Source organism: Cryptotermes secundus, unplaced genomic scaffold, assembly GCF_002891405.2.
Source record: "Cryptotermes secundus unplaced genomic scaffold, Csec_1.0 scaffold91, whole genome shotgun sequence".
Lineage (NCBI taxonomy): Eukaryota > Metazoa > Arthropoda > Insecta > Blattodea > Kalotermitidae > Cryptotermes > Cryptotermes secundus.
The window spans coordinates 535,124-562,521 of record NW_019733318.1 but is presented as its reverse complement, the minus strand read 5'-3'; the positions used below and the strand labels follow the sequence as shown (position 1 = coordinate 562,521).

General features: G+C 43.2%; 1 protein-coding gene across 3 annotated transcripts in view; it reads left to right on the top strand.

The window, feature by feature from the left end:
* Positions 1-27,398, top strand: part of LOC111867873 — an 81,774-nt gene that overhangs the window by 17,652 nt on the left and 36,724 nt on the right. The window contains exon 1 of one of the 3 annotated variants that reach the window (XM_033752844.1): positions 24,110-24,146. The exons of the other annotated variants lie outside the window; for them this stretch is intronic. Within the exon in view, the coding sequence (XP_033608735.1) occupies positions 24,139-24,146 (8 nt within the window). The 5' untranslated portion in view covers positions 24,110-24,138. Of the gene's footprint in view, positions 1-24,109; positions 24,147-27,398 lie in introns of those variants that run through there. 3 annotated transcript variants of the gene reach the window in all.

Genomic DNA, 27,398 nt, shown 5'->3' with positions numbered 1-27,398 from the left:
AAGGACGAAAGAAGAGCGAAAGAGAAGATTTCCTGGAGGCTAATACCAAACTGTCTTCTTCAGCGGTTATTGCAGACTGACTGTTCGAATGCATTCAACCCCGTTTTATAACCTCGGCCGCTGCTATGCAAACGAGCCTTTATTATAACTGTGGAAACTCATCTCTATGCAATGCTCACTGTTAGAATTACTGTATCGCTATTGTTACTTCCTAGGCAACGGCCTGTTCTAGCGTTTCCACGGAAGCAACTCTTCTGGATTCTAAACACGTTACATTGCTCCCTTCTAAAGGTTGTTCGTCACGAACAGCCTAAAGGTTCTTCCTCTCTTCCATTTCCGCGGTGTTCTGCCAGCATCTTTCTGCGCTGTTCATCCAAACGCGTCCGCCCCTCTCTTCAGTGGTGCTCGCCCCGAGCACTCCCGTAGCCGAGAATTTGTCGGTCGCCTTGTCTCACATTCATTCTTCGCTTTCGTTCGTCCCGCATTCGTTCTCTCTGGGCAGGCCGGTACTTCTATTACCGGTTCCTCCCATATGGGCCGTTTCCCTTTTTTCGTTTCGGAGGGGGTCGACCCCTCCATAAGGTCCAATTCATTTTTGTCTTCAGGCTGGCATGAGGTCCAACTATTCGATTCTCAATCTCTAGTCCGTGGTTCTTCCTGAGGGTTCGGCTGGCTGTTCCTCGTTCCCATGATGCAGCTGCTGTCTTTTGTACCCTTTTTTGGTTCATTGCTGCCTTCTGGTTTCTCCTGAGGTGTCCGCCCTCTGGAGGTTCTTCTTCCGACGTTGTTCTTGGTCAGGATGTTCCCGATGATGTGTCCCCAGCGTCGTGCTACTGCTGCACGGAGGGACATCCTGCCGGGAGCGGTGACATATTTCTTCTGGCACCTATCCTGAACTTTGGTCCGTTCTTTCTTGAAGGTATCTCTCCTTCGACGTGCTACTGCCGACCGTGGGGTTGTGTTCAGCCTGCAGATGTCTCTCATGCGTCGTGCCACTGTCGCGCGACGGGGCATCTTCTTGTAGGCTTGCATTTTCCGTGCCAGTCCCACACGGCGTGTTTTCCTTCTGTGTGTGATGGCCAATTCTTTGTGGGGCCCACGATTTTCCCCTGCCGAATCCTTCGCTTTCTGACGGCGGCGCTCCGCGGCCAGTTTTCGGTCCCTACGCCGTTTCCTCGGTTCTCCGACCGGCATTATCGTGGCGTCTACTATGGGGACCTCTCGATGCTCCACTACCGACTGCATCACTTCTGAGCGGGGCTCAATCTTCTCTGCATCTGCCTTCATCGCTTCTCGGCAGGCTGTCGTCCTTATGTCGTTTTCGGCCGCTAACTCCTTGTGGCTGCCGTTCCCCCAGTTGTCTATCATGGCGGCCATTTCTTCTTGCCATGCTTTCCGATCGGCCATCATCTGTTCATGTCTGGCGTCGGCCTTGGCCTGGTTGGCGTCTAGTTTAGCCAGGAAATCTTCTCTGTCTTTCTTCTATCGGCCTTCACTTCTTCTTTGTCAGTTTTTCTATCGGCGTCTAGTTTTGCCACTAGGCGTTCCAACAATTTTTCCATATCTTGTTCTTCCAATTTGTAGCAGTAAAGTACTCGATTCACACACCAGTGTTACGTGTTTTCAGTGTGTCACGCAACAAATAAATCCACGTAGGTCTCAAATTCCGTGGAACCTTTATTGTTCTTCACTTGTACAATCACACGCTTTACAATTATTATTACTCTTGCAGTATTGCAATGACTGCTTACAATATCTCGGCCAGTACATCTGTATCCCTAGGCGTCTGTCGCGAGACTCTTCTCGGCGAATGCATTCAACCCTTCTTATAACCTCGGTCGCTGCTATGCAAACAATCCTTTATTATAACCGTGGAAACTCATCTCTATGCAATGCTCACTGTTAGAATTACTGTATCGCTATTGTTACTTCCTAGGCAACGGCCTGTTCTAGCGTTTCCACGGAAGTAACTCTTCTGGATTCCAAACACGTTACAATATTATGGAAGTTGATCCAAACGTTGAACGTAGCCTTACAATTCTCCGAACTATAAACAATGCAATTCGTTGCTACAAAGAAATGTATGAAGAGAAAAGGCCAAAGAAGAAAAATGTGCAGACATCAATATTGCAATTTTTAGAGAATAAAAAAATGAATTGCGAAAAACATGACTTTTTTAAAATTATTTATAATAAGACATTTGAATTAATAATCGCGTTTTATTTATTGAAAAACGGAGTTTTTTTAAACCAATTATCATTGGTTATCAATTATCATATTTAGTTCCTCGATTTGTCCGGTTTCAAACAGACCGGGATATTGGCGGAACCGATTACCCGGACTGTGCGAGGTATTGCTGTACATGACTTTTGTTCAGATAAACCTGTTTGCGGTGCCATTAGCGAATACAGCCCCGGAAAAGGGATTCATTGGAAAGACTGTCACAAAAGAGTATACGTGAGAACAAAAGGGAAATATTCCCAGTGTTTAATGAGCAGAACGTGACAGCTCACAACTTTCTTTGCAGTATATATAATTTGTAAGAAAGAAGATTCGAATTTCTTGCTCAGAAATATCAGCGACCATCTTTGCTAAGCTTTACAACTAAGAGGAACGACTGAATAAAAAGTAGAGAATGTCTCCCATATATAATTACCCGAAACCCTTTTGTAGGTTACCTACATATAAAATTCTATGTATTGGGTCTGTACACTAGGCTTTAATATGTATCGTAATAGTTAATATCAAAATTGTTCGACAAATCTTAGTTTTATTAATATTAATTTATTTAATTGTAGTTGTAAGTGTATTTGCATTGTATTCATTGTGTGCAGTGTGACCTTTATTGTTTATGTAGCTTTGTATGCTGTTTTTTGTTTGACTGCAATGTCTTACTTTGTGTGATATGTGTTATTTGTGTGTTGTGTCTTATTGTAGTACCACTGCCACCGGCTAAAACCATATTTGTAGTTTAAATAATAATAATAATAATAGAAAATGTTTATGAGCATGAAGAATTCACTGTACAGGCTTCAGGTGTATTAAGCTTTTATTATGCATGAATATTGCTGAGAATCTCAGTTTCCCAGTAAACAACATTAGGACGCCTTCCACTTGATTCTATCCAGTTCATTTGTAGCCTTATGTAAAACAGGTTTCATTCTCGACCAATTTGTCTGAAGATTAAAATTACTCGGCGCATGAATGAAACCTGTGTCAAATTTTGAGAAAAACTGTCCACGGGCACAGACGCTGATGCTACGACAGACAGACACGCAGACATGTGGACATGACTACTGCTAAGATCTTTAATTTCAGTTCATATAGAACACCAAGTCATACTCGTAAATATATGACCCACCGTCAGATGGCAGCATTAGACACAGAAACACACAAAACTGCTTATAGAATATAGATATGTAATTCAAAAGAAGATTTATTTCGCAACGCTGTAACCTATTGAGTTAGAATTTCATATTCTGTCATCAGTTTTCTTCTGTTTTTTAGAATTTGAAAATTATAGGCTACGGAAACCCAGACCAATTTAGAATCATCATGTATATTTCTCTTAACTTACAGGCAAATTTTAATTATAGGCCACGGAAACCCCGACAATAAAAACAAAATTTTGATTCTAAATTATTATCGGGGTTTCCTGAAGCGTATAATTTTCTGATCGGAAACAGTAAAATAAAACTCTTTACGGACTATGAAATTGTAATTCAAAAAGTTACGGCATTGCCAAATAAATCTTTATCTGAATTACATTTTCATATTGTATGGAAAGTTTCTTTATTTTGTTTCCGGTTTGAAAATTATAGCCCACGGAAACACGGACAATAATTTAGGATCACTCTGTATTTCAGACGGCGAAGTCTCACTCGACCTGCCTCTGCACGGCGCAATGAATTACAGCAGGCAGAAGCAACATGATATAGAAAGCAATAAAGCTAAGACATAAAAAATAATATATGGACCATAACAGACAATGAAGAAGGCGGTAGCGTAGTCAGTTAAGTCACTATACTACAAGCTGGAAGGACGCGGGTTTGATTCACGACGATTTTTCAATTGACCTAATCCCTTCAGCCGCATTATGGTTCTAGGATCAACTCAGCCTCTAACAGAAAAGAGTACCAGGAATATTCCTTGGGTGTAAAGGGCGGCCGGCGCGTAAGCCTGACAAATTCACAGCCATCTATGAGCCGACTGTCTAGAAAATGTGGGAACCTCGACGTCTCACAACCCTACGGGCCTCCACGGCCTCTTACGGGGATAGCTTTACTTTTTTCATTACATTAATATTGTAAAGTAAAGTACAGCTATCCCTGTAACAGGCCGTGAAGGCCCATAGAGTTGTGAGACGTTAAGGGTCCCACATTACCTTGTCAATCGGCTCAAATATGGCGGTAAGGTTGTCAGCGTTACGCGCCGGCCGCGCTTTACTCCCCAGGAAATTTATTTAATTAATTCCTGGTACTCATTTCTGTTAGAAGCTGAGTAAACCCCAGGGCCTAGTGCGTTCAGTCTCTAAACTGCACCCCTTTTGTTCGTTTTGAACCTGCTGTGTTCAGATAAGTGTTACTGAGGGACACGCCGTACCATAGTTGGTTGAGGCAATATGCTCGATTCTCCGTAATCACCTAATCCTTCCAGCCTTCTGGGATCAGCTCAGCCTGTAACAGAAATGAATACCTGGAACCTTAGAGAGGATACAAGATGGACAGTCACAGACAGACAGACAGCAAGGTGTTCTCATTAGTCTCCTTTCATTTCTTTCAAAAAAAGGAAAGTAGGCTAAAAATGGTTAGACAAATATGAAGCTATCCCTCTAACAGGCCGTGGAGGCCCATAGGGTTCTGAGAAGTTGAGGCTCCCACACATTTTCTCTAGACAATCGGCTCATAGATGGCGGTGAGGTTGTCAGCCTTACGCACCGGCCGCTATTTACCCCCACGAAGAATCCTGGTACTCATTTCTGTTAGAGAGTGAGTCGACCCCAGGGACATAGTGCGGCTGGAAGGATTAAATAAATTGAAAAACTCCACCTCATGGTGAGCTTGTAGCATGGTGCCTGCACCAAATAATCTACCACGTGCCCCAAAAATGGTTAGTCTTACAAACGTTCCGTCTTGGGAGCTCTCCTTCAAACGTGGCCGAAATTTTATATTTCAGTGAAGATGCCCGGCAGCTAAGTGGACTCACACTTTCAGTGTTTCTTGTGTTATGCATAACTTTTGCGTTTCTACTCGGGACAGATGTGCATTCCTGGAAGAGCTTGTTGTGAAGGGTCTGTTTCATTTGTTTTAAGATAAATTAGTTGTGTGTTCCAGCGGTTACAAATAGTGTACCATACATTCCTACGTGTTTGAAGTTCGACAGGCAGCCCAGCCGCTTTAGTGCGGGAATGCAGCTCACGCCATATGCATTGTGTTCTGGATGTTTTAACAAAGAAATTCCAGGAAGAATTAATCGCTTTATTTCCTGTGATACGACACGAACCGCGTGGAAAACGGCGTTTCCAATAATTCTTCGTTGCCTACCAATGATAAGAGGAAATAAATTAAAAATCAAAGTGAGTTTACGACGGGCGGGTTACCGCCAATCATTTCATATTGGGGTCAGGCCCCTTGAGACCCACGACCAGAGATTTTCTTTTCAGTTGAACTCTTCATGCAACACCCTCTCTGACAAGAAGACGGGTTTGTCTCTTATGAATATGCTTGGCCTTTATCAAGTGTACATTTCGCACGTATAGCACAGAGACCAACCGAAGATTTTCCTTTCATGCGACACGGGGCCCAACGGCCCATCGGCATCCAACATATTTTCTACTCGTATTTTTGCGTGTTCAGTAAACCCTCGCTCTTCTGGCTACAGTGAACCCGGATCTAAGTGAGAAAAATATTAAAAACGCTGTTCACACTGAGTACATTCTTTAGAAGACACATGACATTTAGAAGGCAGATGAGTCATTTGTCTGGTCAGACAAATCATGATACAGTTTCTTCAAACCTGCTTATTACGTTCGAAAACAAGTACAGCTTCTGAGCCTTCTGTCGATGAATAAACGTACAGTCATTTTATAGTTTCTAAATGAAGTCTCTATAGTGATAGTTTTTATTTATTTTTATCAGCACCATCATTAATTTTTCAATTTATTTGTCCTCTGAGGTTTTTCTTTTGTTTTAGAACTGCCTTTTGCGTCACTAATCCGGATTATCGCTTGATCCTGATGACCTGCCCAAATTAGCGGATTAGCGAGGATTTACTATATTCATTACCGTAGGAAGGTGTTTACGGAGTTGTTGCCTAGCGACGATACACATACATACTTATGGGAGGGCTTTATGAAGCTCACCGATGAGATGGGCTTAGATACCCTAATACTCGTATACATGCGAAGGGGTGATACACGGACACACAGACCGCATGGAAATCGAATAAGCCTACTTTGGGAGAGTAGACTGAAAATGGTGTGCCTTGGGCCGGTAAACTAGACACGTTTAACTGGAAGTAAATCTCGGGAACAATAAAAATGGATTCTGGCATTGTAATTCAGTTTTCTTTCAACATGGGCGCAGTGTTAAACCGTTTATCAAATGTATGTTGAATTTGGGGGAGGGGGTTATGGGAAATGGGAGCATAACGTTAGTTTCATGCTTACTGACCCGTAACAGAGTCAACTTGCGAAGCCCGTCATTATCTTCTGGAAAGTTCCATACCTTGAATACACGCTAAACTGCCGACTCGTGAATGAACTAAGTGCGCAGTAGAGGATTTGTGACGTCAGAATCAAGCGGAATAGTCGTCTCTTCCTTTTCAGTCTTCTCCTCCTTCCTAGATTCCTCTGCCTTCTCCTTCTTGTTCTCTATCTCCTTCTCCTCTTCCTCCTCAGTCTCCTCCTCCTCTTCCTCCTCCTCAGTCTCCTTCTCCTGAATCTCCTCTTCTTCTTTCTCCTTCTCCTTCTCATTTCCTCTTCCTTCTCAATCTCCTCTTCTTCCTTCTACTTCTTTTCATTCTCCTTCCTCTACCTATTCTTCTCCATTTCGGCCTCTTTCTTTCCTTCTCTTCTGTCTTTCCTATCTGGCCCTCTGTCATGTTTCCCATGTGAATTAATCTGGAACTGTGGATCTTACAGACAGTCGGTAGGACTCCTTAGACGGGGGATCAGCCCTGTTGCAAGGCCGCTGCCTACACAGAACAACACAAACACATTATAAACGCAGACAGTTATCCTTGCCTCGAGTAGGATTCAAACCCACGATCCCAGTGTTTCGGGGAACAAAGATCTTCATGCCTCATACCGCCCGGCCACTGTGACCGGCTTTCATATGGAGGGGCATGTATGTATAGATCCACGTATTCTTGACCTCGGCAGTAGTTTGAGGTGTGGTCAGCTTCACGCCGCGGACGCTTTACCCTCGGGGAAAGAGCCCCCCCTCCCCTTGTACCAGTTGGATAGGAGGTTGGATGGGTCCCAGAACTGGTGTGGACGACGTGGAGAGGAGAAATATCTCGCGCCTACCGGGACTCAAACTCCGACCTCTTAGTCCATAGTCTGCCTCTATACCGACTGCGCTATACCTCGAAATCAGTTTCCCTCTGGATCGATAGGGCGAGACATTCAGGTTATCTGAACTTTTCAAAAGATGACGCACGGTTGTGTCAGTAGTACAAGGTGACAAGAAGAGTGCATCTTTTTCGCGATATCTGAGGTTCTTATGGCGTTAACATGGAAATCTTCAGCGTTATGGCGTCCTGTAATCCTGTAGTTCGGTATCGAGGCCTCAGAGGAAAATACTGCTTTCTTCTTCAGGGTGAAAGATTCAGGCATAATTTCTGCCAGAATTTGGTATAGGTCTGCCAAATCATACGGGGTCACAGGTAGAGGTAACGCTCCGGATATGAATTTTTGGAGGTCTTATGTTCGAATCTACTCCGCAACACCACTTATTCTGGGTAGTGTCGCGGTATTGTTCAGTCCCTACAGGAAGAATCCAGGAGAGTGTGTCGATTGATCCACGACTGTTTCCTTCCAAATCCTTTCCCATTCGACTTTCGTCTACCATCCGACGCTATATAGCGCCGATTTTGGCAGCGTCCTCAAATAAACTATCGCCTACACGCCATCACGAAATAGTAAGAGTACTTATTTATGTAATTAGGCACTGTATCAGGAAGACGTGGGGGGAGTGGAGGTACAGCCCCACCATTCTTTACCTCGATATTTGAGGGAGGTGAATGGTCAGCTTCACGCTTCAGCCGCTATACCCCCTGGTAACCATTGGATAGGAGGCTGGATGGGCCCCAGAGCCTTCATTAGCCGTTGCTTGTTAGCGGCTTCCAGCGGCGGACGTTGCCACTTCCCCTGCGTCCACGAACTGTCCCGTGCCTCAGCTACCAGCTTCTCACAGCAATAGCACACAGCAGATGAGCCCCAGCGGTTATCTACCTAACTCACCTGCTGATTAACTACAACAGCTTATAGTCCCTTGTTTTAACATCCCGGCATAAGCCGCTGCTTATGAGCCGCTGCCTAGTAACGGTTGTTATATATTTGCTTATTACGCGGTCGTTGCCTAAGAACGGGTCTACATGCCACAATATTAAGGGAATTGTTCATATAGTTATCAGCGTTATTGAAAGTATTAAAGAGTTAACTGAGATATAAACCACGGACTTAAATGATATTCACTAAACCGAGCAGTCGACATAGCAGTAAATCTCCTATACTCGTATTCAGGGGGTTTCTGGTTCGAATCTCGGCGGAGAAACTGAGATATTTCGTGGTTGTCCTTAGTTCCTCTTGGACAATGCGTGGCAGTACCTTGGTTAGGCAGAAAAGCTAAAGCTCTCCCTGTAACAGCCCGTGGAGGCCCATAAGGTTGTGAGTCGTCGAGGCCCCCACATTTTCTTTAGACAGTCAGCTCACAGATGTCGGTGAGGTTGTCAGCCTTACATGCCGACCAACGACTTTTACCCGCAGGAGGATTCCTGATACTCATTTCTGTTAGAGGTTGAGTCGACCCCATGACCATAGTGCGGCTGGAAGGATTAGCTCAATTAAAGAAATCCAGTGACCTCATCGGGAATTGAACCTCACGGCCTTCCGGGTTGTGGCATAGTGCCTCAACCAACTGCGCTGGTGCTTTCAACAGACTACCCATCGCCGGATGGTAGAATGAATAATGATGAATTGGAAAGGATTTAGAAGGAAGCTATCGTGGCCTAAATCAGGTACTATCCCAACATCCACCTGAAGTACCTGAGGAAAGGAACGAAGAACCCCAGAATAGACAGTGACCCCTAGGAGTTCGAACCGAATCTATGTGGTGCTGAATCCTTTTCAGTTACTCATCTGTCATCCACCCCCCTTGACGCTGTATGTGCTCGATTCGAGATGTATCGGTAAATAAGCCTGAACCCCGCGCATGCGTCAGTAATCCCCATAGAACAACTCCGTACGTGGCTGCAGCACGAAATTCAGTGAGTCTTCCCTCAGCTGCCCGTGTGTTGGTCATTCGTCATTGTCTGCGTCATCGTGCAGAAACTTTCCGTTGCAGATCTGAACAGCTTACGTAACATCTTGTGCGCCCCCCCCCCTCCCGCCTTCCGTGATGAATGTGTTTCCTGTTATGACACTGTCACCCAGACCCGTAATGCGATGTGGCTCGTAAATTTCTCATCTTCCATAACGCTATTCTATTGTCGGCGGTGGTGTGGAAGCTTCTGTCTTCACGATGGAAACTTTATTGGGTTCCTCTGAAATTTTTTGCACCTGTCAGTCAAACTACACGGCGTCATATCCGAAAGTAAATTAATCGGGACTGTGTTTGCCCTTCGTATAATTTTATTATGAAATTATTGAACATTTTCAGAAATATAATACGTGTAAACCAGACCACAAACACAGAAGCTAGTAGGAAACATTAACTCGAGATTGATATATTGGGTTTTCGGACTTTATCTATCGTCCTGGTTTTTAAGATAACTAATAAAAACACGACGTTTCGGAAACTGGATCTGTTTCCGTCCTCAGGTGAAGGAAAACACCTATTCTGTTGGGTCCCTTAGAAAGAGCTAGCCTCAATCACTGGTTCAGTGATTGAGGCTAGCTCTTTCCGAAACGTCGTGTTTTTATTAGTTATCTTAAAAACCAGGACGATAGATAAAGTCCGAAAACCCAATATATCAGTGTGTTATACACCATCGTCAGAATCCTATAGAAATTAACTCGAGATGTTCTGTACTGAACTGTGTTTCTACATTAGAAATGCAATTCAATACGAGTAGTGGATTTCATGAAAATTGCCTGATGATGATCCAGCTGGATCGAAACATGTGGTAAATGTACATAATAAACAGATATTTGTTCAGTAATAATTTAAATAAGCTATAAAAATTGTGACGATGGTGCATTAGTGAAAATGTTATATTTCTGGATATTATCCATCGTCCTGTTTTTAGCTAAAACACCGTCCTATTTATTTTTCAAAACACAACGTTTAGGGGACTGGATTCTGTCTCCGTCTTCAGGTGAAACATACTCAGTTGGGCCCAATCGATAAAGCTAGTCCTTATCTCCGGACGGAGACAGAATCCAGCCTCCGAAACGTGTTTTGAAATAAAAACAGGGCAATGGATAATGTTCAGAACCATAGTAACTGTACAGTAATATTGGTTTATTTATTACGAATTTGTGGTGTAAAAATAATATAGAGTAATACACAACTAAATACAAACAATAAAGGTATTGTAATTTATATTAGTGACCACAGACGGGGTTTGGATTGCATGATTGGATTTATTAACACCTTTTTCCCATAGCTTGGAACTACAGGCACTACAGTGCTATCGCTCTTCTACACACTTTACAGTTCACAGTTACACACGCACTAGGGTTCTCAGCCTTCAATAATCTTATTCTGGTAACGGAATTAAAAGTGATTAATCTTCTAATCACAAATTAAATTTTTACAGGCCGACTTCTAATTCTTCTTCAACTGCTAACTTTCCATGTCTATCTCCTACAGACAACTGAACGCAATTCTAATTCTCGCTCTTCCACAACTCCCAGTTTCAGTTCCCTATTCTCCCTAGCTGAGTCTGAGTCTTATGTTACGACCGACGGTCTGTCGGCCAGTCTGTCTTGGAATGAAGCAACCATCTGGGGCTTTAGACCAGGTCTTTATTACTGTCAGACAGTTGCGGGTTTGTTGATGTGGGGTGCTCTCTCTGACGAGAGGACGGGTCTGATGTTTACAATTGCTTCTGGTCCTTGCCAGCGCAGTCTTTGTCGAGTCCGAGTCCCTTGGGACTCGTGACCACATTTTATTTTCTCGGATTCGAGACTTCCCTTTTCGTCGCCTCCTACGATTCGCAGGGCTACGGTGGAGGTGTTCGACCCCGCTAGCCATAGTCTTTCATTATATAATCTCGGGTCAGAATCCATGGAAAACACCGTCTTTTCTTGTCGAGTATTTCTATGTTACCTAGCAACATGTTGTAGCACGGCCCACAGAGAACACAGCTCCTATTACTGTGTGTTCGCTGTAACTTGTATACTGAGTCGTAGCCTAGCAGTGGGTGTATGCATCACAGTACGTTTCTTTATGAGCCTACAAGTATTCAGTGTGGGTTTCACATGCAAACAATATGTGATCTCGTCCCATACTTTGCTTAAAGTACCTATATCAGCGGATCCCACAGTTTAACGAAACCTGTCCTTGAGTTCCTCAGACTGTGGGGGTACACAAACACCCACTTAAACGCACCTTCGTAAAGCATGGCTAACACTATCTCCAACAGACTCTAAAGGCGTTGAGACTTCTTCAATTGATTATCCATTTTGACATATCATGCTAGCAGCGCTACTCATGGTGATATCAGGAACTTCGTACGTTCATGTGTTGATAAAGAGAACATTTTTATTACTGCTTTAAAAATGATATTAGTTTTTCGTCTCATGTTTAATTTAATCAGAGTATGTTTTCGAAGGCTTTCAGTTATTTTGTAATAACTCTGCAATACATAATTTGTACTGTAGAAAATCCTCGGATTTAGATATCGAGGGACAGTTATGGTATATCCTTTCAACAGTTCTGGTCATGCGCTGCGTAAACACGAAACGGAATAGCAGAGGGTTAAAATCGGTTGTTCGATGTTCATATTCGTGAATGTTACCTTTCACACAAATTTCTGACTCAACGAGACTGTTATACAGATATAAGCGAGCAATGGCGTTACAATTAAGTGTAATCATGAGTTTTGTGTTAAAGTGGTCAATATTTTCAACATCTAATCCAAAATACATCTATAGTGACTCATATGTCTCACAGTGACTAAAGACGGGGTTCTGATTGGTAATTGGATTTATTGACAACCTACATGTCCTAACTATAATTAGATTATTACAATATTCCTGCTTTACACAATTTACGATCCCTCCGCACTAATCTCTTCAGTCTGTGTGCACTAGTCTTCATGGCTTTATACACAGGAGCTATGACAGTCTCACTGAAGCACTCCAAATATTACACATAAATTAAATCTTCTAATCACAAGTTAAGTCTTCGCAGGCCGACGTCTAATTCTTCTGTACTCCTAGTTCAATTCGCTCTGAACTTACAGCTCACGACTCTCGTTACATAGCCGCGGAACGGACATGGACCTGCAGTAAGCACTTATCACGTGATCGCTGTCCTTCCAGTCTACTGGGCGTCGGTCGGATCTACAGAAAACACGTCCCGTGATAATTATCCACTGGTGTGACGTCACCGCGGACACGGAAAATACAGCTTCCTCTATTGTTGCGTGTCGGACCGTGTTTACAGAGCTGTTGCCTGGCAATGCGATGATCAAATTCGTTACAATATTGACAGCGTCGTAAGATAAAAAGAAATCGAGTCTCAGCCACTATTGCCGCATATGAAGAAACTCAGGGAAACCTTCCGGCTAAGCAAAATTATTTCATTAGTTTGCCTTACATTCTGTGCAGGATTATCCGCGATGAAACTGATTATACCGTTTAATAATGAGAGCCGTTTAACAGCTAACTGATACTTTAGCTTCCTACGCAGAGAGCCGTCAGTTCTTTGGCAGAAGTTCCTTCCCGGATCGAATGAAGCATGTGGTTACAGCACGACAGCTGCCCTGCTCATTTTGGTCGGCGTGTAATAAAATGGCAGCTATAGATCTTGTTGCATTAGTTGAGAACTGGCCTTCCCTTTCACCAGACCTCACTACCCTTGCACTTTTTCTTTTCAGGATACTTGAAATTGGTTTATGAGGGAGATAACAAGCGAGAGACGAATTACTGTAGTGAGTTATGGATCCTTCTATTCGCACACTGAACAATCCTTTGGAAGAAGACGAATTTCATCTAGTTCTGTTATTAGCCAAACAACATTGTACGTGGAAACATGTAAACAACAAGCAGAATTAGTATTGTCACGTGTTCGGGGTGACTAATAATTGTGGGTTCTAGATTTGATGATGAGTTTTATTTATTTTGATTGACAAAAGGGATAGTCTATCTCTTCAGTGTAAGATGAGCCTCAGGGGGCCTAAATCTATGAGAATAGTAGATGACTTGAGTCTTATTTTCGTTGATTTTTATGTTCCAGCGCTCAATAGCACTGAGACCTCGCTGCAAATTTATGAAAACATAACTTTCTTTGCGGTCTGTCGCGTATATAGAGGTGTTGCGAGTAAAGAGACCTAGATGGTTGACGGCTCATTTGCAATTCCGCGTTATATAGCCTCGGGGCGGACTCCACGGAAAACACCGTCTGTCAACATTTCGTAAGAGTGTTTACCGCTCCGATCCCTAGAAATGGACGTCCTTTATTGTCGCGTTATGTACGCATTACCCAGCACCAGGCTGTTACGCAGAATCTGTCTCAGCGGGAACGTCTTTATCGAGCCGTTGCCTAGCAATGATTCTACAGTTCACAATATTTTAGCTGTAGTCTAAGCGTGGTTTGTAATCTTAGTGACAGGAACTAGGTTAATAGGGACCTTAGTCACGCTAGAAATCTGTTTTCTCCCACTTTACACTGAAGTGAAATTTGTCGAATATTGTTAGTTGCCAGCACTTGGCGATACCTCTGGCCGTAGTATGAATTCATTGCATTAGCTCGATGTTTTGATCTATGCATGCGGGCAGTGTCGTTTCTGCTACGGCATCGGACGCAATGGCGCCGTGGAAGTGGGCGTCTGTCCCCTTTCCGCCCCCACTGATTTATATCGGCATTGAAGTGCCTCGGAGATCTGCTACGTCAGTTTTTCTCTTGGCGGGATTGAATTTGCTGTTATTCCTGCCTCGGTACAGGCTCGTGGCCTCTTCCAAGGAACTATTCGGAAATATTACAACCACTTTTGTGGATATTATCTGAACTCCATTAAGCTGAGGCTTTCTTCAGAAGCTGCAAGTCGCTCAGCCACTCGAATATTTCCCAACATTTTATGGAACCCCCAAAATTCACTACCGTGGTCGCAGGAGCCCCTCCATTGGTCCCTATCTTCCTATCCTGAGCCACACAAATCCAATCCATACCACCCCACCCTATAATCTAAGATCCATTTTAATATTATCCTCCTACCTACGTCTGTGTCTTCCTAGTGATATCTTTCCTTTTGGTTGTCCCACTAATATCCTATATGCATTCTTCTTCCTCGCATGCTTGCTACATGTCCTGCCCACCTCATCCTCCTTGACTTGATCATTCTAATTATACTTGGCGAAGTGTTAAAATTATGAAGCTCCTCATTGTGAATTTTCCTCCAGCCTCACGCCACTTCATCCCTCTTCGGTCCAAATATTCTCTTCAGAACCCTGTCCTCGAACACCCTCAGTCCATGGTACTCTTTTAACGTCAAGAGACCAAATTTAACACCCATACAAAATTGTTGATCTTTCTAATTTGTTTTTGTAACGACGTTTCGGAGGCCGGACTCTGTCTCCTTCCTGAGATAAAATACCTGCTCTGCTACACCCAATATATCGAGTTAGTCGCTATCTCCAGACACCAGAAGCAACAGAAGACGATATATTTGAGCCCAGCACAGCAGCAACCGTCTGCGGCAGCTCAGATAAAAAGACGTGTGATGTAATGCATGCGAAACGTAGCTCTTATGGCCATACGTAATGTTCCTACCGCTGTCCATAGAACCACAATCCAACTTACAATTCAAGCTAAAACTATTGACTCAACCTAAAATACTACAATAGGGAGGTCTATAATGTCACATGTACACCCACTGCTAGGCAATGAGTAAGTAAACGAGTTCTGGGTAAACAGTCCGTTGCTATGTTACACAGAAATATAGAAGGCTGTGTTCTCTATATAGTCCGCGCCAAGCAGCAGTAGAACAACGGTGTTATGCAATCCGATTCTACGCTACAGAACTGTAAACACGTCTACAATAATAGGTGTTTTCCGTGGGGTATGTGCAGAGTGCTTATAAGAGAAGTGGATTCAGATGCAAGTTCAGTTCAGGGCAGTTACTAGTCATAGCTAGTCATACCTGAGAACCCGTGAGTCAAGGATACGAAGCCGCCACGGAAAGGAGTTGTGAGGATTCAGCTGTGAAGTGTTAGCAGACGTTGAAGACCTTATTACGTGTGGTGCAGTGCAGTGACATCTGGAGTGATTTGAAGTGCTACTCTGTGTTGAGGTCCGTTGCTGCGAGACGACTAGTGAAGACGGAAATCGTAGTGCGTGTACAACCATGAGCTGTAAATTGCTTAAATCAGCGGTAGCGCTGTATTAATTGTAATTAAGCGAGACTATAACCGAAGTTATATAAATGCAATCATCGGCACTGGAACCATTTACTTTCGTCACGCGTACCCCACTACACGCGATGATTTTAACGCTCATTAATCACACAGTGACCGCGCCGTCTAAGGCATGAAGTGTCTTCGCCCGCTCGAACACTGGGGTCGTGGGCTCGAATCCCACTCAAGGCATGAATGTTTGTCTGCGTTTAATCTATGTTTATGTTAGGTGGCGGCCTTGCGATGGGCTGATCTCCCGTCCAAGGAGTCCTGCAGGCTGTCTTAAGATTAAGAAACTGAAGTGAAATGAAGTGTTTCACTGATGTCCTATGCCCCAAGTGGGAGCAACAGGGATGGATGGGTGGATGGGTGAATGAGAGTGTGATAATGTGCTGCCTGCTCAGAACTATGCCACACCGCAGGGGAGGCTGATAAATGGATAAAGAAGGATGGCCCGATCTTCTGGACCATAGGTTGTCAACTGGTGGGGAGCCCACTCTCCGAGGTGTGCTCGAGAGCATATTGACTTCGTACAAGTTCAACCTAAATGTGCACAGAAGTGAAATTTTGCCGCCCATCTCTGGAGAAGTAATTAAGTAATTAAATAGTAAACAACATGACCTTTTCTAATTGTGAAAATTTGCAAATGAAAAGGGGAATATCAGAGAGCTTTGAATATGTAGGTACTACCTGATTATGGCAACAGATATTGGCCGAAAAATATCGCAAATGTAGAAAATATATAGTTATCATGGAATTAAGCATATTGTCACTCGTAAAAAGGTAATTGTAGACGGGGATTGAATTGGTAAATAAATTTATTGACCACACACAAGTCGTAACTACAAATAACTATATCACTCTTGGTATTTCCGAAATCTACAATTCATTGGAGCACACAGTCTAATATTTTTTTACTAGGCGTTTCCTGGTAACGGTTCCAATAATGATTATTCCTCTGCCTCGGTCACAAGTCCTCTCTTCACGAACTCCCACACAGAACTAAGCTCATAGTGATAGGGTTTGAGGCTAATTCATATTCAAATATGGCTCATACTCGTATATAGCTCAATCTGTTTCACTATTTTTAAAGCAAAATATTATTTATTTTAAATATTATTTTTCATAATTAATATAAATATATTTGAGGTTCTCACAGTGGTTTGTATAAAGAGCTCTATCATCTGTTATGTATCGGCTTGAAACCCGTTGAAAGTCAACTGACGTTTCGAAGGAACATGTCACTGCCTGTTTTCACTTTACATACGTATGTATATGTATGTACTGCCTGATGACAGACAGACAGAAATCCCAAAATCGCTTTTACCTATTCGTAGGAGGGGGGGGTCTCAAAATATTTAAATTCATCGAAGTCTCCAGAACCATGTTTTTCACGAAAACAATGCTTTCTCATAGTGCAACGAATATGATGAAGTGGAAATGGATTGACTGTTTGTTTTTGTGGGAGCAATAGCTGCCACTTCAAAAAGCATGCATCTGGCTCACTAGTCAGTTAAGGTGATTACTGAATACGTAACGTATTGTAGGGGACTTTCAATGAAGCTGTGTTCGAGTTAATTGAGATATCTTCCCCCGCCATATACTTTGAGGGACTGTGGAAACCCACGAAAACCGACATTCAGCATCTCTGTTGTCTCTGACGAGATTCGAAACGGGTACTTCCTAAATACAAGTTCAGAGCGTTGCCTATGGAATAGACTGCTCGGTATCGCTGTGCGACTGTATAAAATAGATAAATAATTCCTTTTAAAATCAATTCTGAATAGAGGCAAAACAAAAGGGATGATCCGTGTTTCCTGAAAAAGAAGTGCTTGAAGGATACTGCACTTCTTGTGACTGTACAGGGTCATTTTGTAGCTTACTGTGGGTCTAGAGGGGCTGTAAAGCTATTTAGGTTCCTGCTGTCACGTTACAGTGTGATAGGGACCTGCAACAGTGTGCAGAACTGCAATTTCCGTACCTGTACAGGAACATTCAATAGCTTACTGTGGCTCTAGAGAGGCTGGAAAGCTATTTAGGTTCCTGCTGTCACTGTACAGCCTGATAGGGACCTGCAGCAGTGTGCAGAACTGCATTTTCCGTACCTGTACAGGAACATTCAATAGCGTGAATAATTATTTAGATGAATTTCCGGCTTCAGAACCCAATTCACACTCTACTTAGGCCCAGCACTTCGCCGTTGTTGATGCCCGTGGACTGACGTCGCTTCCCGAATGGTTGGCAGGGGGCAGAAGTGTGAAGTACTCTCCATTCATCATCTTCCTCCTTTCGCGGTGTCTGCTTTCCAAGCTATGTTTTGCTTTGCGTGAAGATAGTACGGGAGAAGTAATGACGTTGCACGGCCAGGAAGTTGCGTGGGCTGTGACGACATCCCAGCTGGATTCATAATCAATACTTGGGATTTTCGTCTTCAGTTCGGACGGTTCGGACTTCCTGCAAAGGCTGCGATTATAAACTGACATTATACTCAGTGTGAAACATCTCTGACTCAGCGTCATACCTTAGGCAGCCAACTTTACAGAAGAAAAGTCCTGAATGTTTTATGGAATTCCCGAAATAGCGGTTTTGGTTCATATCGTGTTTTGAAAATGGAAGCCATTAACCATTTATGATGACATAACGATCAACATTATTATTTATGATGTACTCTCAAATATATTTATATATTTAACACATGTGACTGTTTAAAACTAACCCAGAGAGCGCTGAACTACAATACACAAGCTAGGACTGCAACGTAATCATTTATAGAGTTGAATGTCACTGACTTCTGTGATGTGACGTCTTGCAGTCTGGTTTTATATACCAGACTGCGTGGCGTCAAATCCCAGAAAACTAAATGTACAATTACTGTTGTCAGAAACTTTAATATCTCTTATTCGAAGAATCGTTCAATCATGGCCTCATATAATCCTGACTTTCTACATATATTGCCCATCTTATTACAAGGCACCCACCGTAGCCTCTGTGTGTGTGTGTGTGTGTGTGTGTGTGCGTGTGAAGATAAGAAGAGAAACTTACATCAGTTTATATGAATTTACCGTTGTATGGGATATTACGCCATATAGTCTGGTAGATATTTACCATCTTTTCGGAGAGAAGTTTTGCCTACTTTCTCAGTGTAAAAATATGAAACAAAAGAGTTTGTCTTTCGTGGTTCAGAGGTTTCCGGATCTGCCGATGTTGCAAAGAGAATTACTGTGTGAGATTTAAGATGTACACGACGGTTACAGTGAAGATGGATGCACGAGATTCTTCCGAAATTTCGGTAAATATGCACCAAGTTACACAGCGGCAGGCCCCAGTGAGAGAAAGTTTCTTAGATACTTTTCATCTCACCATAATCGGAAAACCCTGTTTCATTGTCCCTCTGACGCCAGCCCATATTTACTGACCTTAATGTATTGTAGTGTGTAGAACCGTTGCTAGGTAACGCGAACACATTCCCGTGGAAACGGTTAGCATACGGGAATGACTGGTGTTTTCTACGTGGTCTGTGCCGAAATTTTCTTGAAGAAAATTGGGGCGACCAAATCAGTTCAGTTGAATTCTGTAAGGGAGTATGAGAAGAGAGGACTTGAGGGCGGGAAGCTGGAGATTCTCCACTGTTAGAAGCCGTTGCCAGGGAATTGCTGGTGAAGACACAGCAGGCTGGAAAAGGGCTTTGCGAGTGCTGTGGTGATTTGTGAATTGTGGAGATTAGCGATGGCGCTGTACTTGCTTGTAGTTCCGAGTCGAATGTGTAAGTGAGTCAGTTAATCCATTCACCAATCCAAACCCCGTCTACAGTTACACTTCTTCAAGTGACAGTATATTAGGAGCTATCCACCGACCTATCTTAGCCAGTTCTGTCCTACCTGAAACTTCTTTGAGGGCACATCACAGCTTTAGTAGACAACCTGACGGCACGAAAACCATGGGTGACCTATTCGATTCTCAGAATGGGAAATTTGCTTCCAATCATACTGTGACATGTAGACCCGTTGCTAAGAAACAGCTGTGTAAGCAGGCGAGTGTTCAACAGCCGTTGCTAGGGAGCAGCTCTGTGGACACTTTTCCCCGACAACGAGAGAATACGCAATAATGAAAGAGATCTTTTCTGTGCTTTCCGTGCCAGTTGCCATTACGGGACAGTCTAACGGCAGTTAGAAAAGTTGGAGGTTTGTGTGAGATGGCCGTCAGCCTGCGAGGACTTGAACCCGGAAACAGAGGAACGTCGACGGTTGAGTCATTTGAGAGTTTCAGTTATGGGAAACGAGAAGAAACTGGTAGCTGAGGCACGGGGACAGTTCAGGAACCCATAACAAGGGAGAACGTCCGCCGTTGAAAGCCGCTACCAAGCAACGGCTACTTAAGAATGAGAAGACAATATGTGTGCTGTAGTTGCAGTGGCTTTTGGAGTGTGTAACTCAGTGAGATTGTTGCAGTTATTTGTAGTTAACGAGTGTAAGTTTTCAGAAAATCCAGTTAGCAATCCATACCTCGTCTCTTGTCACACTCATGCGTGTGACGGTGCGTTGAAGATAGGATATACGTAACCTTCTGCGTCACTGTCTCTTGATGACGCTACCTCGAAGATGTTTTAGACAGAGTGGAGTGAGGCTCAGCCTCTGAAACAAATGGCCGAAGATTGAATTTGAAAGGAATACTGGAGAAAGAGGAGGAAGCTAATGGTATAGCACACATGATGAGATTTGCCGTTATATTTGTTGTCGTTCGGTAGCAGTGAGGAGTCCTTAATAGGCCCGGAAGGGACCGCCCCTCGTTAAGTGGGTTCCTTGTCACCGAGGCATGGCGCGTCCTCACGTTGCGGATGGCGGGGAGATGCGAATATATTGAATACGCGGACAACCGAGAAGTGTAAGGAACACAGACTGAGGGTGTTCGACAAAAGGGTGCTCAGAAGAATATTTGGACTGAAGTGACAAGAGTTTGGAAAAAAAACTGAATCATGAGGAGATTCATAACAAGTAAAAGTAGGATGAGATGAGAAGGGCATATAGCACGCATGGAGGAGACCAGGTATTTATATACAGGATTTTGATTGGAAAGCCATAAGGAAAGAGATCACTGGTAAGGCCTAAACGTAGGTGGGAGGATAATATTGAAATGGGTGTTAGAAAAATAGTATGGAGTAGTGTGGATTGGACTGATTTGGCTCAGGATATGGACCAGTGGAGGAGGGTTCATCTGGAAACGGTAATGAATACCCCGGTTCCGTAAAATGCGGGCTGAGTGAGTGGTGACTTCTCAAGAAGGGCTCAGCTCCAGGGATCTAGTTAACATTAGAAAATGGAGTCTCTATAGTAATGTCAAATTTGTCTTCTTCACACCTTTATTATACACAATCTACAGTGACTGCAATAAATGTATGTGTTCAATAAGTACTGGCTCGTTAGTGAGTTATGTCCAGTGGCGTAACTCATATAATTTTCTTTTGTTCACTTAGGTATCATTTCAATTCTTGTATTGGGGTTTTACTCAGGTCTGCCTGGTGGAGTTAGGACAGTACAAGTATATCTTTTCAGTCTATGTGTAGTTTCGCTATTGTCCAGTAGGTTCACTGCTACTGCAATTGTGTGGTTCTCTAATTTTCTTGAGTATTTGGTAGTCGGTTTAGCGACTGGCTACGGGCTGGACGACGCAGGTGTCGCAGGTCGAGTCCAGGTAGGGTCAAGAATTTTCTCTTCTCCACTTCGTCCAGACCGGCTCTGGGGCTCACCTAGCCCCCTATCAAATGGGTATCGAGGGTTCTTTCCCCGGGTTAAAGCGGCTGGGACACGAAGCTGACCATTCACCTCCAACTAGTGCCGAAGTGAAGAAAATATGGATCTATACATCCACTCCCCCACACGCCTTCATGTGCCTGATCAGTTAAGTACAGGGAGAACTTTACCTTACATTTTCTATTCCACTGAGCACCGTGTCCATCTGTAGATCTTCATGTGTGTTCATTTTGTGTCTGTTTATATTAGCCATTGAGGTAGCCTGTTGTCAGCTGCCGTGAAATAGAGGCCAAGTGTTCTCTTGAAAATGGTTTCGCTTTGCAATTTTAGCCGTGCTTTATGCCAATATTTTTGGCAAGTGACGTTCTTCAGAGAGTCATGTTAGTCAGCTAATGAACTAACAGAATGGGCCATATAAAATGATGTTGCTGTGCTGAAGTGGCCTGCGGACAGCAGGTTGATAAGCACCTCTGCCTTGGCCTTCCAGTCGGTAATTTTCTGAGTACATGGCAGGATCGATCTAAATCGATAGGTCGAATGGGTTTGTGTTCTTCTCTGTGTGTGTGCCTTTAAGACCCATGGGAAGAGCCATGGATCCTAGACAATTTCTCTGGTTCTACAATTCTCCCCCCACCTTGCCCTACTTCTAATTCAGCATCTTCATCTTCTCGTGTTTGGGGTTCCCGTCGTGGCGAGCGCCATATCCCAGAAGATAGTAAACTCCGATTTCTTCTTACAGATTCTTCCTTGGTTTACTCTTCCACCCTGAAGATGGAGGCAGTATGTTCCTCCGAAACATCAGTAAACTTTACTATACTGCACGGCGCAACACCCCAGACGATAACACGCTTTGATTTCTGGTTGCTTCGTTGGTTACTATTAGGTCCTGAAGATGGAGGCAGTATTTTCCTCGAAAACATTGGTAAACTCCTACAGCGTTACACTGTGTTACTCCCCACTTGCCTGTTCCTTCTCCATTTCCGTATCTTCTGTTTGTTAAGCCAACTTGACACGCTGGTTGCTTTGCATACCATCCACTTTAACGTCAGCAGACGTGCATTGTTTCTTGCGAGTCGCAGCGACTTTCCCAGACAGTATTGATCAATTGGCACTGCGTGTTTCGTGCGATACGAGCTCAGTTCTTAAATACTCGTACGTATTTTTTAGTTCACATTCTCCAGTAAAGCGGCAGCACTTCCGCTGTGGAAACGTCAGGGAATTGCTGCGTCTTTCGTTCGTCGGAGTGCTCGCTACTAGTCACCATGTATCTGGCCGTCTTGACAGTGATTTTCCTTGATTTTCCCTATCTGTAAACAAATGATGAGATGGTTCCCAAATTCCAACTTATCTTATTTAAATTCGCCAAAATCTAACTCCTTGTCCTGGAGCTCGCAAAATTACATTCACAAGATGATGCAACCGTCCAAAAAGTAAAACTATTTCACTGACCTCGTCTGCAGCTGTTCAGAGAACTAACATTTATCAAAAAGATACATTTAGGGAATTTCATGCCACCACACAACACGCTGATTGCGTTTATGTAATAAGTGACTGAATATAATAAATCAAATAATAAATAATGTATAATATATATAATTTATTATATTATTATATTATNTCAGAATAGACGTTAATTGCTAGGCAACGGCTCGGTGTACACGTTCCCGCTGCAGCGAATACGCAAGCAACAATCGAGTAAATTCTGTTGCTATTCAACGGCGCTGTAAACACGCCTTCCCAACAATAGAGAGGCTGTGTTTTCTGCGGGGTTCATGCAAAGTGGTTATAAAGAGGAGTTAATTTGAGTTGGGGCGGGACAGTAACTTTCATATAAGAAAAAAAATCTGGTCATGAGCCCTAGTCGGGGCTCGACACCAAGACAGACAGACTGACGGACCGTCAGTCGCAATGTGACTTGGACTTGGACTAGCAGTGGTAGTCGAGTCGAATCGAGTCGAGTTTCGAGACGGTAGCCTGCCAGGACATGAGCTCGAGAGCAGAGGAGTTGAACTGAGTCGAGTCTACATAATTGGCAGCTGCAGAATAGTGACAAGAAAGGAATTAGGCTGTGAAAAGAATACTTCATGTGTGATTTGAAGTTACAGTGAGACTGCTATAAATCCGTTACCAGGATACGACTAGTGAAGACTGAGAACCTTAAGGCTTGTGTAAATGTGAACTCTAAATTGTGTAGAGCAACGGTGGCGCTGTAAGCGCTTGTAGTTCGAGTTGCGTGAAAAAGGTGTCAATGAATCCAATCATCCAATCCAAAACCCGTTTTATAAGTCACGCAAACCCCTTACACGTGACAGTATATAGACACACAATAAATTTTAAAGTACTTTTTGGACACCAGGCTAGTTAGCATTGCTCAGATCCTGAATAACTTCCATGCTGAGAACTCGCATACTGGCCGTCGGCTAAGTATATTCGCCTTATTTCCGTTTCTGTTTCAGGCAGATATATATGTTTACTGTACTGTCCATGTAAGGCGATTCCCAACGGCGTGCATTTGTTTGCTCTTACTCTCCAGCTTCATACGGAGCTTGGTTCCTGCCAGCAAATCCGAAGGCTCTCCCTGTATGCATATGTACATACTTACCAGAGATGTACGAGTACGTATATCAGTTGCAGCAGTGCATTATTAATGCACATTTATGTGCTCCAGGGATTCCCCTGCCTGTCAGCGTTCTATGTTTGTAAGTGGCCAGTACAGAGAGCTCTAATTTCAAGTTCCCGTTTAGTGAAGAAGGCTTTTAGAGTGAGATACGGGAGCCGCGTAGGAAGAAGGGCTCTGGATTGTGGAGAGTTGACGTTTAGATACAAACCTCCCATGTGAGGAATCTGGACGTTAGTCTCGCTTTACGACAGAATTGTCGTATCTCTTTTAACGTAATTAAAATTCTAAGGCTGATGCAAAATTAAAAGACGTCTGTATTACGAATAACGCATTAAGACGAAGGTTTATATAATAATATTATAGTATTTTGTTTAATTTTATAACTATAATCCTAAATAGTAAACAACATGACATTTGCTAATTGTAAAAATTTGCCAGTTAAAAAGGGGAATATCAGAGAGCTTTGAATATGTAAGTACTACCTGATGATGGCAACAGATAGTGGCTGAAACATATTGTAAATGTAGAAACTGTATAGTTATCATGGAATAATGCATCTTGTCACTTGTAAAAAGATAACTGTAGACGGGGATTGAATTCGTGAATAGATTTATTGAACACATACAAGTCGTAACTACAAATAACTATATCACTCTTGGTATTTCCGGAATCTACATTTCATTGGAACACACAGTCTAATATTATGTTAGTAGACGTTTCCTGGTGACGGTTCCAATAATGATTATTCCTCTGCCTCGGGCTCAAGTCCTCTCTTCACAAACTCCCGCACAGGACTAAGCTCTAAACTCATCCATTGCTCATAAGACCACTGCACGCACCGCATAGAAAATAATCTGCTGCATAGCAACGGGTCTGTACTCCACAATACATTATTAAAGTGAAACTGTGTAAAATACTGTATCCTCTTACCTTCTGTGCTAGTACTGGTATCGTACAACAGACTTAACAGAAACATTGGGATATACAGGGTGATTCTAAATTATTTTCAGTGGTTTCCGTGCATTGTAGTTTTAAAACCGGAAATAACAAATTAAAACTGCTTACGGTATAACTCAAACAGTGTTATTACTTATAGAATCAATGCTGCGGAATGCTAAACAACTTCAACGTGGCCGTCTTTAATATCTTCATTATTTCAGCACTGGGTTTACTCCGGGTTGCAGCAAGTTAAGGCAAGTACGTCACGATGACGTATTGAATGCGAGATTCAGCGACGTTCATTAGTGACGTAGTTCAGTTGTGTGGTATCAGAAGCGCGGTCTCGTCTCCAGCTTATCTAAAGAGGTTTCTATTTGCTTGCGACTGCAAAACGAACCACAGAAACCGAAACACGGTAACTTACTGTGTTCTGCTGCCACACGAACACACTGTGTCTAACATAGACAGGTCTCTCTCACTTGTCCCCCAACTTCCCGTTCTAAAGGACTTAGTATAAAAAATCGTTTTCACGTAAAACAAGCGAGAGGAGTGTTATGAAACAAGGTAACATAAAACGTGACCTAGTTTTTACTGCCAACTTCATAAACAGAAAATTCCACAGAGCGAAGTTACTTAAAGCGATAACACCTCTGATATACAGAGTGTTTCACGACTTTAGGGCATAACTGCAGGAGGTGATTTCCCAGGTCTTTGTGATCAAAAAAGTTCATATAAACATGAGCCCGATTTTGGGCGGTTACGGAGTTATGACCGTTTCTTCATTCCCGTACACGCCCTCGTGTGACCCGCGTCTATCATCTGACGGGTCGCTATTTTAGCCAGCTACAGACAGAGCGTTCTCGTTATCTCGACACTTGAGAGGCACCTAAGGCGGGGTGGGTTGGTATGTCCGGCGCGGTTCACAACCGAGCGGCAGCCTGTGTTGCGGCCGGCGGTGGCATTTTCGAAAATCAGCTTTAAGCACCAATAAATTCAAATTGAAGGTAATTTCAAGAAGTTAACTTTACATTCATACTTTAAATGTATCATGTATTATGCTGGTTTATTATTTTGTTCCGTTTATTGTCAGTAATCGTTACCTTCTATTCTGAGTTTAAAACGGTCACAACTCCGTAACCGTCCAAAATCGGACACGTGTTTATATGAACTTTTTTGATCACAAAGACCTAAGAAATCACCTCCTGCAGTTATGCCATAAAGTCATGAAACACCCTGTATATACGGGTCGTTCCATAACTTAGGCGGTTAGTCGCCGGCTTCCCGCCGCAGCGGCATGGGTTCGATCCCAGCTCATGTTGGATTTGTGGTGAAGAAAGTGACACTTCGGCAGTGTTCCACGTAATACTTCGGTGTTCCCTACCAATTCTCATTCCATCGACTGCTCCACAATCATCATCTATCACCGGAGGCTGGTACAATAGGCCAGTTAGTAAAGGTCTTCGTTCAAATCCGAGAACACGCACAATTTCTTGTCGCGTTGCCTAGCAAACTCGCCACACTATACATTGTATACAGTATACCTCATACAACTACAACTAAGAAAGTCTGCGTTTTGCCGACGAATTCTCACATTAAACAATGATTTCCCCCTATAAACCTAAGTAGAACTAACTGCTTTCTCTTTGTAATGAAGAAACAGTTCTTTTCCTTAGAAACTAAATAGTGTTTATACATGAGCATTCTTTAGTCATCGGCCCGCTGGCTAGATGTCAGTGTTCATCCGGAAGATACTTGCAACCGGCTAAATCGACACAGGTTTTCTTTGTTTTACTCCGTCTCCAAGCAGACGCTAAGATGGATCCCAAGTTGCTGCTCCGTGCTTCTCATGGAGCCCATGAAGCCACAGGATCCAAGAAGATCTACAAATGAACACAGCGCCCAGTGGGATATAAATGTGGAATACCCAATGCTTAAGGAGATCAGAAAACCATACCAATGCACTAGCAGTGAACCCACTAGACAATAGCGAAACTGCTGGCTCTTCCAGACAGACCTGAGTAAAACCCCAATACAAGAATTAAAATGGTACCTATGTTAATTAAAAAGGAATATGTGAGTTACGCCACTGGGCATAGCTCATTCATGAGCCAGTACTTATTGAACACATATATTTATTGCAAATTATGTCATAAATTTGGAGAAACCCGTGCTAGTGAGCACAGCTCAGGAACTGGACAAGGTGCGTGCGAGAGTTCATGGCCCCGTCCCGGATTGCCTCTCTGCCTCTCTGAATTCGGATGGTTAAGCGTCTCATCAGAGAAATGTTAAACCGAGCATAGAAGCGGAC